Source organism: Empidonax traillii, unplaced genomic scaffold, assembly GCF_003031625.1.
Source record: "Empidonax traillii isolate 1590-97213 ecotype Southwest subspecies unplaced genomic scaffold, ASM303162v1 scaffold42:size1813164, whole genome shotgun sequence".
Taxonomy (NCBI): Eukaryota; Metazoa; Chordata; class Aves; order Passeriformes; family Tyrannidae; genus Empidonax; species Empidonax traillii.
In genome coordinates this window covers 1,037,221-1,052,916 of record NW_020955235.1, presented here as the reverse complement: position 1 = coordinate 1,052,916, position 15,696 = coordinate 1,037,221, and the positions used below count along the sequence as shown (strand labels likewise).

General features: G+C 43.6%; 1 protein-coding gene across 2 annotated transcripts in view; it reads right to left on the bottom strand.

The window, feature by feature from the left end:
• SP3 (Sp3 transcription factor) overlaps nt 1-15,031 on the bottom strand; it is a 34,587-nt gene extending 19,556 nt beyond the window's left edge. The window contains exons 1-5 of one of the 2 annotated variants that reach the window (XM_027878484.1): nt 14,749-15,031; nt 14,282-14,406; nt 13,988-14,104; nt 3,641-3,731; nt 2,366-3,535 (exon numbers count right to left, since the gene is read on the bottom strand). In XM_027878484.1, the coding sequence (XP_027734285.1) occupies nt 2,366-3,535; nt 3,641-3,731; nt 13,988-14,104; nt 14,282-14,406; nt 14,749-14,755 (1,510 nt within the window). In that variant the 5' untranslated portion in view covers nt 14,756-15,031. Of the gene's footprint in view, nt 1-2,365; nt 3,732-13,987; nt 14,105-14,281; nt 14,407-14,748 lie in introns of both variants that reach the window. The other variant, XM_027878483.1, reaches the window with a different exon arrangement.
• Between the last annotated feature and the right edge of the window lie 665 nt (nt 15,032-15,696).

Here is a 15,696-nt window from a genome sequence, read left to right as displayed (position 1 = left end):
AAAGAAAACTGTACATTTACTGGACAGAGCTATTGCCTTTGTATTAGGGTTCTGATGGCTTTCCATTATGCAAACAAAATGTTGGACCTACGTATAGAAATTTTTTATCTCTCACACATTCATGAGTCAGAAAAGATGTCCTCTGCTACTTACATGGGAAGTGAGCCTTGGAAAAACACCTCTCACACAATGGGCTGTAAAAACCAAAATCTAAAACTTTCACAGCTACACTGATAATAGAGCAAAATACATTATCTGGACCTCAGGTAGTCACCAACCATCTCTGACCCAAGACTAGGAATATATTCTTTTTATTTCTCCCTCAGGTAGAAAAATTTCCTAAATGAAAACAGAAATTACAGCCTGACTGTATTTGTTTTGAAAAGAAGTGCATTATTGGGCTTGGAGGGGAAAAAATACAGGAAAACTCTTCTATCTTGCTTCAAAGTTTGCTGGTAATTTGCAGAAAAAAGGTAATCAAGTAACTTCACACACTTTAACTTCTCTCATTCCATTGTCCCTTCCACATACCTTCCTCTTTCAGTTTAAAATTAAACCACTTTCCTTATTTGCAGAAGAATATATTTTTGACTAAAGAAAAAAAATTATAATTTCACTATCTGCTTCTAACTGCATATTTATTCTTCAACCAAAAGAAAGGGTGCCATACCATATTATGAGGGGTTATAAATAAGAATGGGAAGAACAACACTGAAAAAGATTCTCTCAGACAACTTTGATATAGACAAAACACCAGGTGCATACAGAAAAGACACTGAAGGTCATGCCAAATAATTCAGTCTCATTCTGTTAGTTAGAAGCAGTGTCACACTGATCGTTACTTTGAAAAAGTGAGTTTCTTCTGACGTAAAGACGGACCAATTACATTCCCCCCAAATTTAGGGGATGGTAGTTTTAATACCTTCCAGTCCATTTACTACTCCTAGACAAGTAGGAAAAATGTCACTATAAATCTCCACCTTATCTTTAATATAATCAGGTGTTTATAGCTATTCACTTCAGGCAATAGTTTCTGCTATTCATCTAGTACTTCTGCCTATTTAATCACATTTCATATATCCCTTTTAGTCTCTTGCCTTCCCATGTGAAATTCCTCATAGGAAAATACAGTTAAAGAATCCTTGGTGGAACTCCCTTGCATTTTATTATGAACACCATTGAAATACTCTCAAGAACCATCAACAAAGTGATACACATGGCACAGAGCAGGCTCAACTTCTTTTTCCATGTGTCTTTTTTTGCTTCCTTTCTCCTTTCCCTTTCTATCTTTCTTCTCAAGTTTCTGCTACATTTCTTCACAAGCAATAACATCAGCTACATACCAAATATAAATCTCAGAAATAAATAAGTTCTCAACCTCATTGTATTTGGTATTAGCCACAGGTCCTTTTTGCAAGATTTAGATTCTGACATCTGAGTTTATCTGTATTAACATGCACAATACATGCTTTTTGTTATTGATGTCTATACCCCATGTCCTCATAGGTAACAAAGTATGATGGAGACAAACCAAGACTTTCTGTGGCCACTGGAAACAGAAAATGCCTGAAATGTGGAATGCACTGTATGAAATTTACCAAGATAAACAAGCATTTTTATTTTTTCTCACATTAAGACACATCTATTTTAAGAAAACAGTATTTCTTCTCTGCTTATGGAGATAAAACATGCTGTGAAATTTATCCCTCATGACTGTACATTCTGAAACATAGCAAAGTAAGTAGTACTGGAAATTCACACATGTTCTTAAGCACAGACTCCATTTTGATATTTACACACTTGTTTCACTTCTGCTTACATGAGCTTCCTACAAGATAGTTACACTGATACTGAATCAGCAGGAAATGAATTGAACAAAAGAGCAGATGAATAACAGCACCATAGGGGGTCTGAAAAATTTTCGGGGGAAAAAAAATTGCATCAACAGATATGTTTGGATTTTCCACAGAAACTTCATCTATTCAGGACTAGGAAGAATGGGTATGTTTACGATACAGTTGCCTTAGAAGAGTCATAGTTGATAGCCAGATTTCCCCCAGATTTCAATTTAGTATGCAGAGCTTCTGCATGGTAAGTCTTGTAATCACCAATAAACACTGAAGTGCTGTTAAGTAACAAAACCAGTTGGGAGTTACAGGAGCTTATACTAAAAGAACTGAAGTAGGACTATGTTCTACCATTCTAATGGAACAGTAGTTTCAAATAAAACCTATCATCACTATGCCTAACCCACCGTATTTTGTAGGTTTCCACAGCAAAACAATCACGTTCCGATAATCACCATTTAAACTGATGACATGCAGTAACATAAAAGAATTTTCTGCAAAAAGAGTAAAATAAATACCTGCAGGACTGCCAGCATTTTCTCCTTGATGCAGCTGAATACCAGCAGAATCTATAGAGTTTACTGTAACTGTCTGTAGATTTGGCAACTGAGCAGTGCTTAGACTAACTGGAGTTGACGTCAACGCCCCACCTGCTGCAACTTGGCCAAGAGTGAGAGTCTGCACAGGGGTCAGAGTTATTTGTTGACCAGGTGCATTCTGAATTTGCAAGTTCTGCAAGTTCTGAACTCCTTGCACTTGAAACGTCTGCCAGGTTATCTGCCCAGAAGGGGTCACTGTTTGTGCCTGAATTAAAAAAGTTCCAGGATTCAGCTGCAGTTGAAGATTTTGAAGAGCCTGTTGAGAAATACTTTGACTTGCTTGTACACCGTGGATTGTCTGTTGCGCAATACCTTGTACAATCTGGGCTTGACTGGTTGGCTGCTGAGACTCTTGTAGCTGTATGTGTTGAACAATTGGCTGTGCTGTGGAGACCTGAATATTCTGAGCCTGTGTGTCATCAGAGACTGATGTTTGGATGTAATTTCCCTGAAGATCAGAACTATGAACTTGAGCACTGGTTGTGGTCAAGTCATTTGCATTTTGTTCCAATATACTTGAACTGTCTATGGTAACGGGCAATTGTGATGAAGATGACGTTGGCACAAATAAGTCATTATCGGTCGCGGTTTCTGTAATTTCAGGAGACACTTGCTCACCAGTCCTTTCAGAAGTATCTGAGTTATCCATGGCCTGTCCAGTATTTATCAAGTGCCCATCTGCATTAATGCCTGCTGTCATGGTTTGAGAACCACTGCCAAGTCCCAGAGAATCTAGATCAACACTATTGATGGGTACAAAAGTAATATTTCCTGGCAGTCCAAGAGGGACGTTAGCAACTACCTGTGCTTGGCCAGGGTAAGATGAACCACCAATTGCAACTCCCTGAACCTGGACTTGACCAGACTGACTAGATAAGATATTCTGAATATTAGCTGAAGACGTTCCAGAGGCAATGATGGTTTGATTAGAGCCAGGAATGATCTGAATTTGACCACTTTCTTGATTGATACTGCTATTGTCAGAAGAGGCTGTAAAGCCAAGTTGAACTTGCTGACCATCCGCTGTCTGGATCTGGGGTATTACTTGGTACTGTACGTTAGACACTGTGCCATTCGACGAATCTGATCCTGGTGCAACAGAAAAGATTTGTTGATTTTGCAAACTCTGAATAGGAAGGACATACTGCCCACTTGAAGTTACTGTGGCAGCACCTGGAATCTGTACTATATTACCAGCTTCGTCCTTTATAGTGGTAGGAGCTGCAGACAAGACCTCCCATCTGTTTGGAGTTCCGGTTAATTGCACAGAAGCCAAATCCCCTGTCTGAATAAAATGAAAAAAGAAAAGATCAAATTAAAACAAGTGATGTACAGACTACATGTAAGACCAATCATGCAATTCAACACTAGATATTGATACACTACTGGAAAACATGCAGTACAGCCCGTATGAACATCAGCAACTGAATTAAAACTATGAAATGCAAATTTTGTAAGTGAGCTAAAACGTAACTCAGGGTAACCAACCTGCGGGTTGTGAGCTGCATGTTGCTCGCAAACATGTCAAACACAGCTCCTATGTCATGGCTATGTCAGGTGATCAGCAGCAGGGTTATTCTGGGGAGGGGGTAGGGCTGCTGGGTAATCTAAACCCCTGGCTCTGGGAAGAAGGGAGCTGGCAGGGGCTGCTGGAGCTCTCATCACCAACTTACCCTGGGACTCAGCTACACTCTTTACCCAGCCTGGCACCTATCGCACAGAAGTGGAGGACTCGCCGTGAAGCCAGCGCTGCCTGAATCTCCTGGAGCTCCACTGCCTTTTGACTCGGTGTTATACATGATATAGGTGTGCATGTTGTGACTCTCAGCAGCACAGAGAATGTTAAGAGCTGACTTAGTCACACAGCTGGAAAGACTGGACAGCCTCAGTTAAGTTACACTAACACAAAGTCCTAGTATCTGTAAGCTTATAGAAGTTACTGTTTCACCAGGGAAGGAGGATTCTAGACTAAGGACTTTTACACTGACATCATGGTTGAATTAGTCATACGCATCATTTTGGGGTGAGGGATGGATATCTCTCTTAATTAAATTGGAACAGTAGAAAAGACCAGTGTTTCAGAGCAGACCCTCCACATGGTTAAAGAACCTAGTATGCCACTGGATTTTATTCAGTAAAGAAAAGGTAAATAGCACTTACCTTTCCTTACCAAAGCAAGCTTTTTCAGAATAGGGTATTAAGAATTAGATTTAACATTCTGCAATGCTTACCACAGATTTGCATAGTCAACCAGCTTGATATTGTAAATAATAATCAATGTAAAGAATACCAAGTTTCTCTTTACCTGTTTTACCACACTACAGTAAACCAACAGAATAACTTAATATTTAGCAACAAGCAACCAACTTGTCTTACAACCAATTCAGCTCTGTGAAACAAATTTAGTCCCTTTGTCAGAGTCCAGAGGACACAGAAAGAAAAGTTCTAGTTTGTTCTTCTGCACTGACACTGTGATCACTTCTTGTAGGGAAATTACCAGAGCATAACGCAGTTTCTTTCTGATGCCTCATTCTGACTTCCTTTAAAATAAAACCTGGATATGCAAAATATAGCACTCATCTAACTCTTTCCTAACATAGTACTGAGATTTAGCCAGCCTGAATGAATCCTGCAGCAGCCAAGTGAATTTAGTCTGTAGCACTGGAAGGGACTTTGCTTGTTTCACTGTCTTATCCTGTTCCAGCCCACAACACTAAAATGTTTACATGTACAGAAAAATATTCTATATTCTGAGTGCTTATTAAAAAATAGTTTTACTTTGCTTGTCAAGCTTTATTTCCAACAAGGAAACACATATCTTGGTTCTAAATGCCTCTCAAGAACTGCACAAATAATAGCTGTGAAAAAAAAAAAAATGCTGGCCCTCTTTAGCCCTCAAAGATTTGGGCCATTCACTTAAGAGCTGGACTCAACGATCCTTGTGGGTACCTTCCAACTCAAGAAACTCTGATTCATAAATGTGATTCATAACCTTTCATGTAGTTTATTAGTAAATAGATTCAGCATCACCAGAACAAAACTAATTTTATGGCCTTAATGCTTCATGGAAGAGAAAGAGAAAAAGGAGTAATTGTAAATCCATTTTATTATTTTATTTTCCTCTTATTTTAATTAACCTGTAATTTACAGAACATATTTAAATCCCTTAGTCTTTCAAGCTCGTAACTTATGATATCTGAAAAAAAAAGGAATATTTCACATCACATATCTTAGCTAGAAGGTGACCAAAAAAATCCATTTTCCTCTGCTATCACATGGGCTTTATACACTTGTGTCTAATATTGTTTACATATAGTTACCAGTTGCTGAAATGCTGAAGAAGGTTCATAACTACTCAATTCACACGCATATAAATACTTATTATCTGAAGGTTTTATAAAGTAACAAAATACCCATAAAAGTAACAAGGTAAAACATAAGTCAGAAAACATCAAAAGCAAAAATATTATTGTTGTATGTTTTAAGTGTGTAATTATAAAACAAATTTATAATATAATGTGCTGATAGTAGCTGTTAGAACAAAAGAGAAAAAAGTAATGGAAACCTTTACATGTGTGATATAATTTCTCACTGGCATAAAACTATGTACAAGCAAATGTTGCATGCTTAGGCTAAAACTGGTCTGATCTAGTATGCAATAGCACGTCTATGTGTACTCTTAGGTAATACATATGGACATCCTCCACAGAAATAGTTCAAAGGGAACCTGTCTCCTTCATGATATGACCTATGTTATTGTATTGCCAAAACATGTTGATTCCCATTTGCATTAGGCACACATCTCACCTCTTTACGATCTAGTGAAATCTTCCCTCAAATCCTGCTCTGTAGGAGCACAATAGAGCCACTTTTCTAGTAGATGTACTTGTCAGTCCGTGGAGAAGTTCAGGACAGCCATGCATGAGGATATGAAGCCATTGCTACACACAGCACTAAATGCCTGTTATTCACATGTTGTTCTTACAGCTGGCTATATCAGACACCACCAGACGAATCATGAGGAGGGCGGGGCAAAAAGAGGGTGAGGCTTTCAAGAAGCTATCTGGCAGCTATCGAAATTACTAGCATTAAAGCATGAAAAAACCCTGCATGGTAAAGAGTATTTAAGGATGATCTCTGACCTCAAATGGTCATCAACCTGTCATAACAAGATTGACTCTTATACCTTTTCTCAAAGTCTGATAAGCTAGTAGGACATTTCTGGGACTTCCTTCCTACTAACTAATGAGCAGTAACCTTTCTGTGTGTCCTCAGGCAATTAAGCATTTTCATAGTAACTCAAAAGTTCTGCAATTGATATATGAGCAGCAGCATCTGCAGCCTACTAGTTTACTGATCTTTACAGTGCAGTTGAAATAGCCCCGGTTTTGTTTGTTGTCTCTCAGCCATCCGTGAAAAATACTTAAGAGGGCAGAGATAAAGCAACAGTTCTTTTCCTTATCAACTGATACTTAGGTAGAAGCTATTTGGAAGCTGTTCCTTTAAGAGAAGGCTGGACGGTTGCAAACCAAAGGCTCGGTTTCAAGAGGAAGGGACAAAGATCTGAGGAAAGTTCAGCACTAGCCAGCCAAGGAGGAGAGAACAGGAAGCAATGGGGAATTCACTGGAAGCAGCATCAGGAAACAAGAGAAAGAGACAGGAACAGAGCGAAGAGAGTAGCTGACACAAGACATGGGAAGAATTAAAATCAAATGATACGTCCACCTGGAGAAAGGTCAAGTACCAACAAAGAGTGGAAGCAACAACCGCTGTTCAGCCTGTCTTTTGATCCTTTAACAGGTCTTCTGTAATTTCTAGTGGGTAAAATAAAGAGATGTCTCTAAGCCAAAAATCTCATCCCTGAAGAATCAGGGGTCATGATAAATAAAAATTTAATAATTGTCTTGTTCAATGTGTTTGGAGAAAATTAAAGCAACATTAAGTCAAATGTGGAAGGAGATAAAGACATACAGAAGACAAAGTATCTTTTAAAAGTGATCTAAAGCATATAGAATGATAGGACTTGGGTAATAAAAAATAAAACATTCTTCACCAAAATAAAACTGGAACCGGAAGAAGCATCCCTGTGAGAACCTGGCAGGTTGCAGACACCTGCATTTCAACATGTCAAATGTGACCAACTGGGCACGTGCCTTTACGCATCAGTATTTTATTGCCAAAGAACTACCGAACGCTTATCTCTGCTGGTCTATTGTGGACTGCTTTTTACTGCACTTTTTGGAAAGTCACTTTTGCCCCATTTAGTCCTGGAGCAAAAGCATCAACAAAAATGAGCAGAGGTGAACAGATAATGAGTCACAAGCTCCTAAACATTTAAAAATCACATACCAAAAGAAGAAGATTGGACACTGCCTCATCCAAATTGCTGTTTTATGAAAGAGTTAGGGTTCTAATGCATGAGTTTAATACCATGTGTTTACCAAGCTACAGTAAACTATCTGTGCATTCTTAGGTCATTACAAATACAAGATAAAATGCACTTGCTTCAACTCTTTCATTAAAGTGTGAGCTAATACATTCTATCTTGTATTTGCCATAGGTTAAAAACATGTTAAACATCCGTCACGGCGGTTCAGTTGACACAAAGTAGCTTGTTAAGGCAAATTAATTCTGTTGCATGTTTCAGCCCTCTGCCAACGAAGCCACTCAATTCAGAGATATACATTTGCCCAAACCAAATGTTTAGAGAAATAAAGAATGTTTCAGGGGAAAAGTATTATCTGGGACTGCTTAAAACGTTATTTTAAAAGAAACACTAATCTGGTGAAATACATCTGTGTCTCATTTAAAGAACATCTTCATCTTTTTTCTTGACTCTGGACAACTGTAGTCCAATAGCTTGTTATCAGTCAGCAGAAGTTCAGAACCTGTCTAAATTAAGACAATACAATATTCCTGACGTTAGTAGAAACAAGAAAGCCGCAGTACTAAGGAATGAGACATGGCAACAAGGAGACATTTTTAACCAGACTGTAGGTAACTTTGTTTATTAATTATTAATCTATATATGTGTATAAATCTCAACATAACTAGAATTTAGCATTGTGTGAAATCGTTTGTTTTCCTCGTGCTTTCAACTCAGGTTCTGAAGGCTCATTCAAATCATCAAGAGGAACAAGACAGGAGGACCTGAGATCAGGCAGCCTGAACTTGATCTTTGAGAAGGCAATGGAGCAAATAACCTTGAAAATAACCTTGAAAAAATTAGCCTTCAAATAAATTTGGGGGGAGTGGCAGGGAAGAAGGTAGTGATCAGAAGTAGCCAGCCTAGACTTAGAAAATGGAAATAATGCTGAAGTAACTAACCTCACCATGGGCTATGATCAGAAGACTGGCTCAACAGATAAGGTTATGCAAGGAATATTATTTATCACTATTTATCACTACTTCAGTCAGGCTTTTGACTCTTCCATAATGTAGGAAAAAACTTTTTTTTTTGTTACCAAAAGGGTGATCAAACACTGGAACAGACTACCCAGAGTAGAGTCTCCATCCTTGGAGATATTCAAAACTAGCTGGACAGAGTCCTGAGCAACCCCCTCTAACTGACCTGCTTCGAGCAAGTGGGGGGAAGACCAGACATTCTCCAGACATCTTTACCAGCCTCAACTGTTCTGTGAAATCTTGGACTTCTTACTAATGTTTAAAATTACAGAGAGAACTTTTCCATTTATGCTGCCTTTAAATGTGGAAATGCTTTAAAACACATTTTCTTACTTTCTCCAAAACTATAAAGAGAAATAAAATATAATTTTTTTAAAGAACATCCTTAAAGCAACTTCTTCTAGAAGAACTTCTACACTTGGTTCTAATCCAGTACTAGAAAGAGATAATTGAAATGCAAAATTCAAAGAGTATTTTAAAAGGCAGGCTTCTGGACAGCAGCAAGGGAAATATAGTTAGTCACTACATTCTACCTCAAACTTCTTTGTTCTGCAAAAGTATAAAACAAAGAGAAGCAAGACAGTTTCAGGCAGACTTTTCTATAGTGGCTGAACACATTCTGGTGCATGTGTTCACGTCCAGAAACACTGCATCAGGAAGCTATCTTATCACCCACAAAGGAGAAAATGGATGTCAGAGTAATTTTGAACTTCCTGAAAATAATCATACAGGCCAGAGAACCAAGTGGTATGGTTAACTCTGACACATGGCATTCATGCATATTTTTGCCTAGTGGAAAACATGAAACTTAAAATGCCTCCGATTTCTCAATTCTATTATCACTATTAGTATTTCCCCCTAAACTGCGGCTGAGCTAGGTGCATCTTAGATGGTTACAGTAATGTTCTGGGGTATAAACAAACTGGAATTCCAGATTTTCATTAAGTTCTGATATTCAATTCTAAAGCTCAAGTTATGCCAAAGCAGTCTTAAAACACTGTAACCTTTCTTTTTAAAAATACAAAGAAATGCTTTGTCTACACCAGAAAAACGATATTATCTTCCCCACATTGCTAATTATTAAGCTGTCCAAATGTTTGCCACATCATGTTGGTAAGCAACAACACAAATAAATCATATAAATCATTCCCCTCAGCCTTTTTTTTTTTTTTTTTAAGACTAGAGAATCAATGTACCTGGTACCACACTAGATGCAACTACATACAACTGGGGCAGTCATCTCTGACAGCTCCCATTCTCTGGCTGCTGACAGAACCCACTTATCAGCCAGCCTGCCGTTTTTCCCACCTCACCCGCCTTCCAGACCTCCCACGCAACCTCCCATCAGTCTTGCGCTGTATCCTCACCTGCGCTAGTGCCACACAACCGTAAGAATGTCCTTGGAAGCATGATTGTTCGAATTTTTAGCTTTACATTACAACGTAGTAAGAGAACACAAACAGTTGGTTATCATCTCAGCTTTGTAGCTTCTTAAACAATTATCTCATCATGCCAACCATACAGATGACCATCAAAGCTTTGTTTGACCTAAATCTGTTTGCTCTTTCGTTTTCACCCCTACACACAGCTCTGCCACCTTCTACTTTGCTTCTCCTTTTCACCTAATGCTAAAATTTTCACAGATGTTTAAACTGGAATGAAATTAGAGTATTTATAACTAAAAGAAAAAAAGAAAAACCTAAATGTGACAGTTAAAAGTATAATTATTAGCAAACGATAGTGAAAAAGCAAAACTCAAAACTTCTCAGACTTTAATTCCCAAGAGAAGGAAAGACATCCAGAGAGGCCAAAACATGAGCTGTCATTCTAGGTCAGGCAGTAATGCACACCATCCCAGCAAGGCTTTCACACATACCAGCAGGCAGCAATATTCAGGCAAAGTTTCTATGGTAAGCATTTGAACAAACCACGGATGCAGCAGTATGGCAACTGGGGAAAAGATTCTCAGGTAAACAAGCCACAAATTCAAGGCCATGTACATTAAAATCAAAAAACAGCAGGCAGCACACAAAACACTGGTGCTGGTTGATCACAGGCAAAATAAATCATGGCATCAAAGCTGAAAGACTTCAATCTTCATCAACGCACAGAGACAAGATAGAAAATAATGCCTGCTAAGGCCTCTCATCCAAAAGCAAATACAGTTCTAACCAGAATCCTGGGCCGAGCTGAAAACCTTGTGGACTAGAGACAGCCTGCCAGGTCATTGACAGGATGGAAAGGAGAAGAGGGTTGAGTTTAATTCTGTCAATTATCTTCATGTGCTTTCCATTACAAGCAGTTGCCATTTTCATTAGTCTTTTTATTTCCCCACTAATCCTGTCAATGGCACAACAGCGAAGTCCACTCGAACAGTAGGCCTGGACTCAGATACCAGTATAGAATCACAGGACAATTTCAGTTGGAAAGGACTTCTGAAGGTCATCCGTTCCAACCCCTGGGTTTAAAGCAGGGACAACTAGATCACAACAAACAAGTTCACATTTGTTCTAGCTCTTCCCCAAATCCCAGACACGCAATATTCCCTGCATTCCTATGGGAGTTTTGCTGTTGCTTTTAAATCATACTGCTGGTCTCTCAGGGAGCAGCTGCAGCATTCCATTTCAGCCAGGAAAGCAGAGTGCTAGCCCAGCATATGGGCTCCAGCCCTGCCAGTTCCTACCAAGCAAGCATCAGTAAAACAGTAACAAAACAACCCCCAAACCACAGTACCGCTATCCCTACACATGCAGGCTCTTCAAACACTTCTAAGACAAAATACTTGGTTTAACTTTTACTATCTATTTCTATGGATTGAGAATTTTACCAGATGTTCAGCAGCCAGAACTGCAGTCCAGGTATAGAACATAATAGGAAAGGGCTGCCTCCCCATCGCTACATTAGGCACCATCACCAATACACAGATATCAAACTGATTCACTGATACTCCTGGGAAAGGGAGGAGCATCAAAAACTGCAGGAAGACTCATGTCACTATCTATGCATATAGATTTCATTTTCATTATAAGGTACCTACAATTAAGGTCTTTTTAGCTCCTTCCACCTTTTTCCATCCTCAGATAAGATTAACTCAGGGGACCAGAAAAAAAAAATTATTGTACTAGATCCCTTCTGGCCTTCTCTTTTTCACAAAGAATGTATTTCAGGGCCTTTAGTCCCTCCCCTCTCTTTATTAAGGTCATCTTAATTAACTCCAGTGTCTAGTTCAGCTACTGTAGGTATCTCCTCCAGTTTATATTTAGTTTCCACCCAAAATATTCTGAATCATTCAAGAGTTACGTTGTAGGAGTGTAAAAATTACCAAAATGCTATAACCTAACTCACAGAAGATATGTGGGAGGAGCCTATCTGCATGTATGAAAAGTAGTGAGTGAGCTTATATTCAGATTTAGTTTTAACTAAGATTTTGGCTTCTCTTGAATTGAGTCTGCCTTGCCCTGAAAAGCCTCTTATACGTAAACACAACAACAGATTAATTTAACAGGAATAAAGAAAAAATACCATTTCAAAACTGCACTGCCCATTTTGAACTATCAGGAACCATTTGTCCTCTACTACCATTCTAGTATCCTGTCAGACCTAGCACTGCTCATCCTAAGTGATCAACCCATCCTCAAGACGCACAATTTCAGATTTACAAGGAGAACAACCTTAAGGTGAACATAGGAAAGCATGCAATCGATTAAACATCGTTCATTTTCAATATGTACGTTCACGCTTTCAGTGCTGTATGCATCCAGTATTATGAAACAAGTCTTAGAGGTACCAGGCACTTAACAACAAATGAAAGATTTTTAAAAACATATTGTCCAGCAAATAAACAAGTTTGGCAGAAAAGTTGCTTGAAAGGGAGTCAGAATCTTAATGTTTTCAAGCTCTGTCATTAGTCTACAACCTGCTGTATGACCTCAGACAGCTATTTTACTTAAGCTTCCGTTTATGTAAAGTAACCTGAAATGCACAGATGAAAAGAACTGTAAAGTTTAGCACTCAAGCACTTAGAAACTTCACAATATCACTAATACTTCCACATTTGTCAAAAGCTTGCCACAGACACTTCATCCACTAGTATAATGCCTTGAGTTTTTCTTCCTATTCGCAGAATCCAAAAACATACCAGGCTGTTGTATGGCAAGTTTAAAAAACAAAATTTGTTTTAAAAGAAAAGAAAAAAAGGGGTTTTTGCTAATTTTAAAGATGTTTTTGTAAAGAAAAAACAAAATTAGAGGTAATACGTCTGATTTTCCAAGGCCAAAAAGCTACTTCAGCTTGGAATTTTACAAGATATTTTGGAACTCTCTTTTAATATACCGATATTTTCAGGTATCAGTTATTTAGAAATGCACAACAGCTTTGAATTTGATGAGCGTATGTCAACAAAAGAGTTTAGCTAGACCAATTAAGAAACGTGAGTTTTCCATTAGGTTTTTGTTATGCGGATTGTTAGATTAGCTTCAGCAGGAATACATTTCTGCAAGATTCCTCTCATCACGCAAGGTCCCAAGGTCATCAGGGTTCCTTTTAGAGCCGACAGCGCATGAGAGATAAGGACAGAAATTCGGTTTGCAATACGAGGAGCCGCACGATAACTCTCCCTAGAAAAAACGACGTCGATACAGGAAGCTGCTTTCCACCACCGCGTTCGCTTCTAAACAGCCATTTTACTTCACTACATCCTTCCCTACAGCCAGCCTTCATTTTGTGTTCCTGCCTGGCTGCGCGGTTCCCGGCTGACAGCCGAGAGAGGATACTGGGGGCGCGCTCAGGTGGAGGTGAGATGCCTCCCAGCCTCGCCGGGTGCCGAGCGAGCCGTTCCGGTGCCAGGGTCGGGGAAGAGAGGCTTCCCGCCTCCCCCCGTTTTTGAAAGTAAATGAAGGCGCCGCTCCTAATGGCGGGGGAGGGGGGAGCTTGGCTCCCTCCTCCTCCCGGGAGCCCGGCTCCTCCTGGAGAGGCAGGGGAGCCCGGGGACCCCTCTCCTGGCAGGTCGGCCCTGCTATCGTCCCTCCCCCCGGGCGGGCAGTGCCGTGTGTCCCGTCCCTCCCCCCGGGCGGGCGGGCTGGCTGTGCAGTCTCTCCCCCCGGCAGGCCGTGCGAGAGCGGCGGGGCGGGCACTCACCGCTCCGGCAGAGTGAGAGGCAGCGGCGGCGGCGGCGGCCTCATCCTCCTCCGGCGACGGCGGGCCGATCTTGCTGCAGGTGGCCGCCAGCAGAGCGAGCGGTGACGGCTGCGCGTCCTACCCACAATGGGCGGGTTCAGGGAGAGAAGGGGGGTGGCGGTTAGTGCGGGACAGCGACCGGGCTCCTCGCAGACGCGCACACAGGAAGCGGCGGCGGCGGCACCGGCTCCGCACCCGCTCACAACGTGTCACCCGGGGGAGGGGGGGAAGGGGCCCGGCCGGGCCTGCGCTCACCTGGGGGGCGGCCGCCCCGGCGGAGGCCGAGGCGGCGCCGTTGCCGTGCTGGAGATACTCGCTGTGGCTGCTGCTGTCCACGTCTAAGGCAGCCATTTCCTCTTGTTTCACGGGCTTCTCGGGAGCTGCGGGCACAGCGGGGAGGGGGAGGGGAGAGTCACTGACGGGAGCGATCACCCCCCTCCCTCCCTCTCCCTCCCTCCCTCCCTTCCTCCCTCCCTCTCCCCCCCCCTAACCCCAGCGCTCCCCCCGCCCTCCCGCACGGAGCCCTCCTCCTCCTCCTCCTCCTCCTCCCCGTGCTGCTGCCCCTGCCCCTCTTCTCCCTCCTCCCCCTGCTCCTCCTGCTGCTGCTCTCAGTGCCGGTCTCGCCTCGCTCGCACACGGACGCTCCGGGGCCGGAGCGGGAACGCGCAGGGCCGGAGCAGGAGCGGGGAGCCCCCGGGGCGGCTCGGTCGGTGCGTACGTACCGGTCATGGTGTGAGTGCGAGCGGCCGGCTGGCTGGCTGGCTGGGCGGGAGGCAGGCAGGCAGGCAGGCTGGCTGGCTCGCACACAGGCCCTGCTGGCTGGGGCTAGGCGGCTGCCGCCGGGGACATGCTTATTGTGCTCACGGCGGGCTGAAGCGGCGGCGGCGGCCCGAGCCTACTCCGGTTTTTTTTTCCTATTTTGATTGACGGTGCGGGAAAGCCGAAAGGTGGGGCTTGCCGCGGGAGAGGGGGCCCGGCCGACACCGCCGCCCGCCCGCCCGCCTGCCAGCCCGGAACTCCCGCCTACGCCCGCGCGCGCGCGCGCTCATTGGCCGCGCCGCGCCGCCGCCGCCGCTCGCACTGGCCGCCCGGGGTGCCAGTCACCCGCCGGGGGCGGGGGGGGTGCCCCATGCCGGGGCGGCTTCCTGTTTGCCAGGGCTGGTGCGGCGAACAATGAGCAGGACCCGCCGGGAGCTCGCGGCCCGCGCCCGCACGGGCCCCTCCGCCCCGCCGCGGCTTGAACAGGCGGCCCCGCCGCCGCGCTCCCTTGAGTTCTCCGGGTCTGTCCGCCCGCCACGCAGGGGTCAGCGCACAGCCACAGCTGCGCGGCGGCGGTGGCGCTCTCTCCTCCCCAGCCCCCGCGCCCCCGCCGCTCCTGTGCCCGGGGGGCGCCGGGCCGGGGCTGCGCTCGCTCGAAATCTCCCCGGCGGGGCTGTCAGTCACGGCTGGCGACATCCGCGGCTCCGGGGCGGCGGCTGAGCTGCTCCCTGCCGGCACACAGCGCCGCCGCTGCCGCGCTTTGTCCCGCCGGCGCTAAGATGTCGGCGCAGCGTCCCCAGGGGAGCCGGCCCGCCCGGGCAGGCCCTGCCCGGCGAGTGCCGCGGGCCGCCCCCCGTGCGGGTCGGGGCACCCCGGCCGGCGGCGGGGGCCGCTCACGCCTCGGCGGGGCC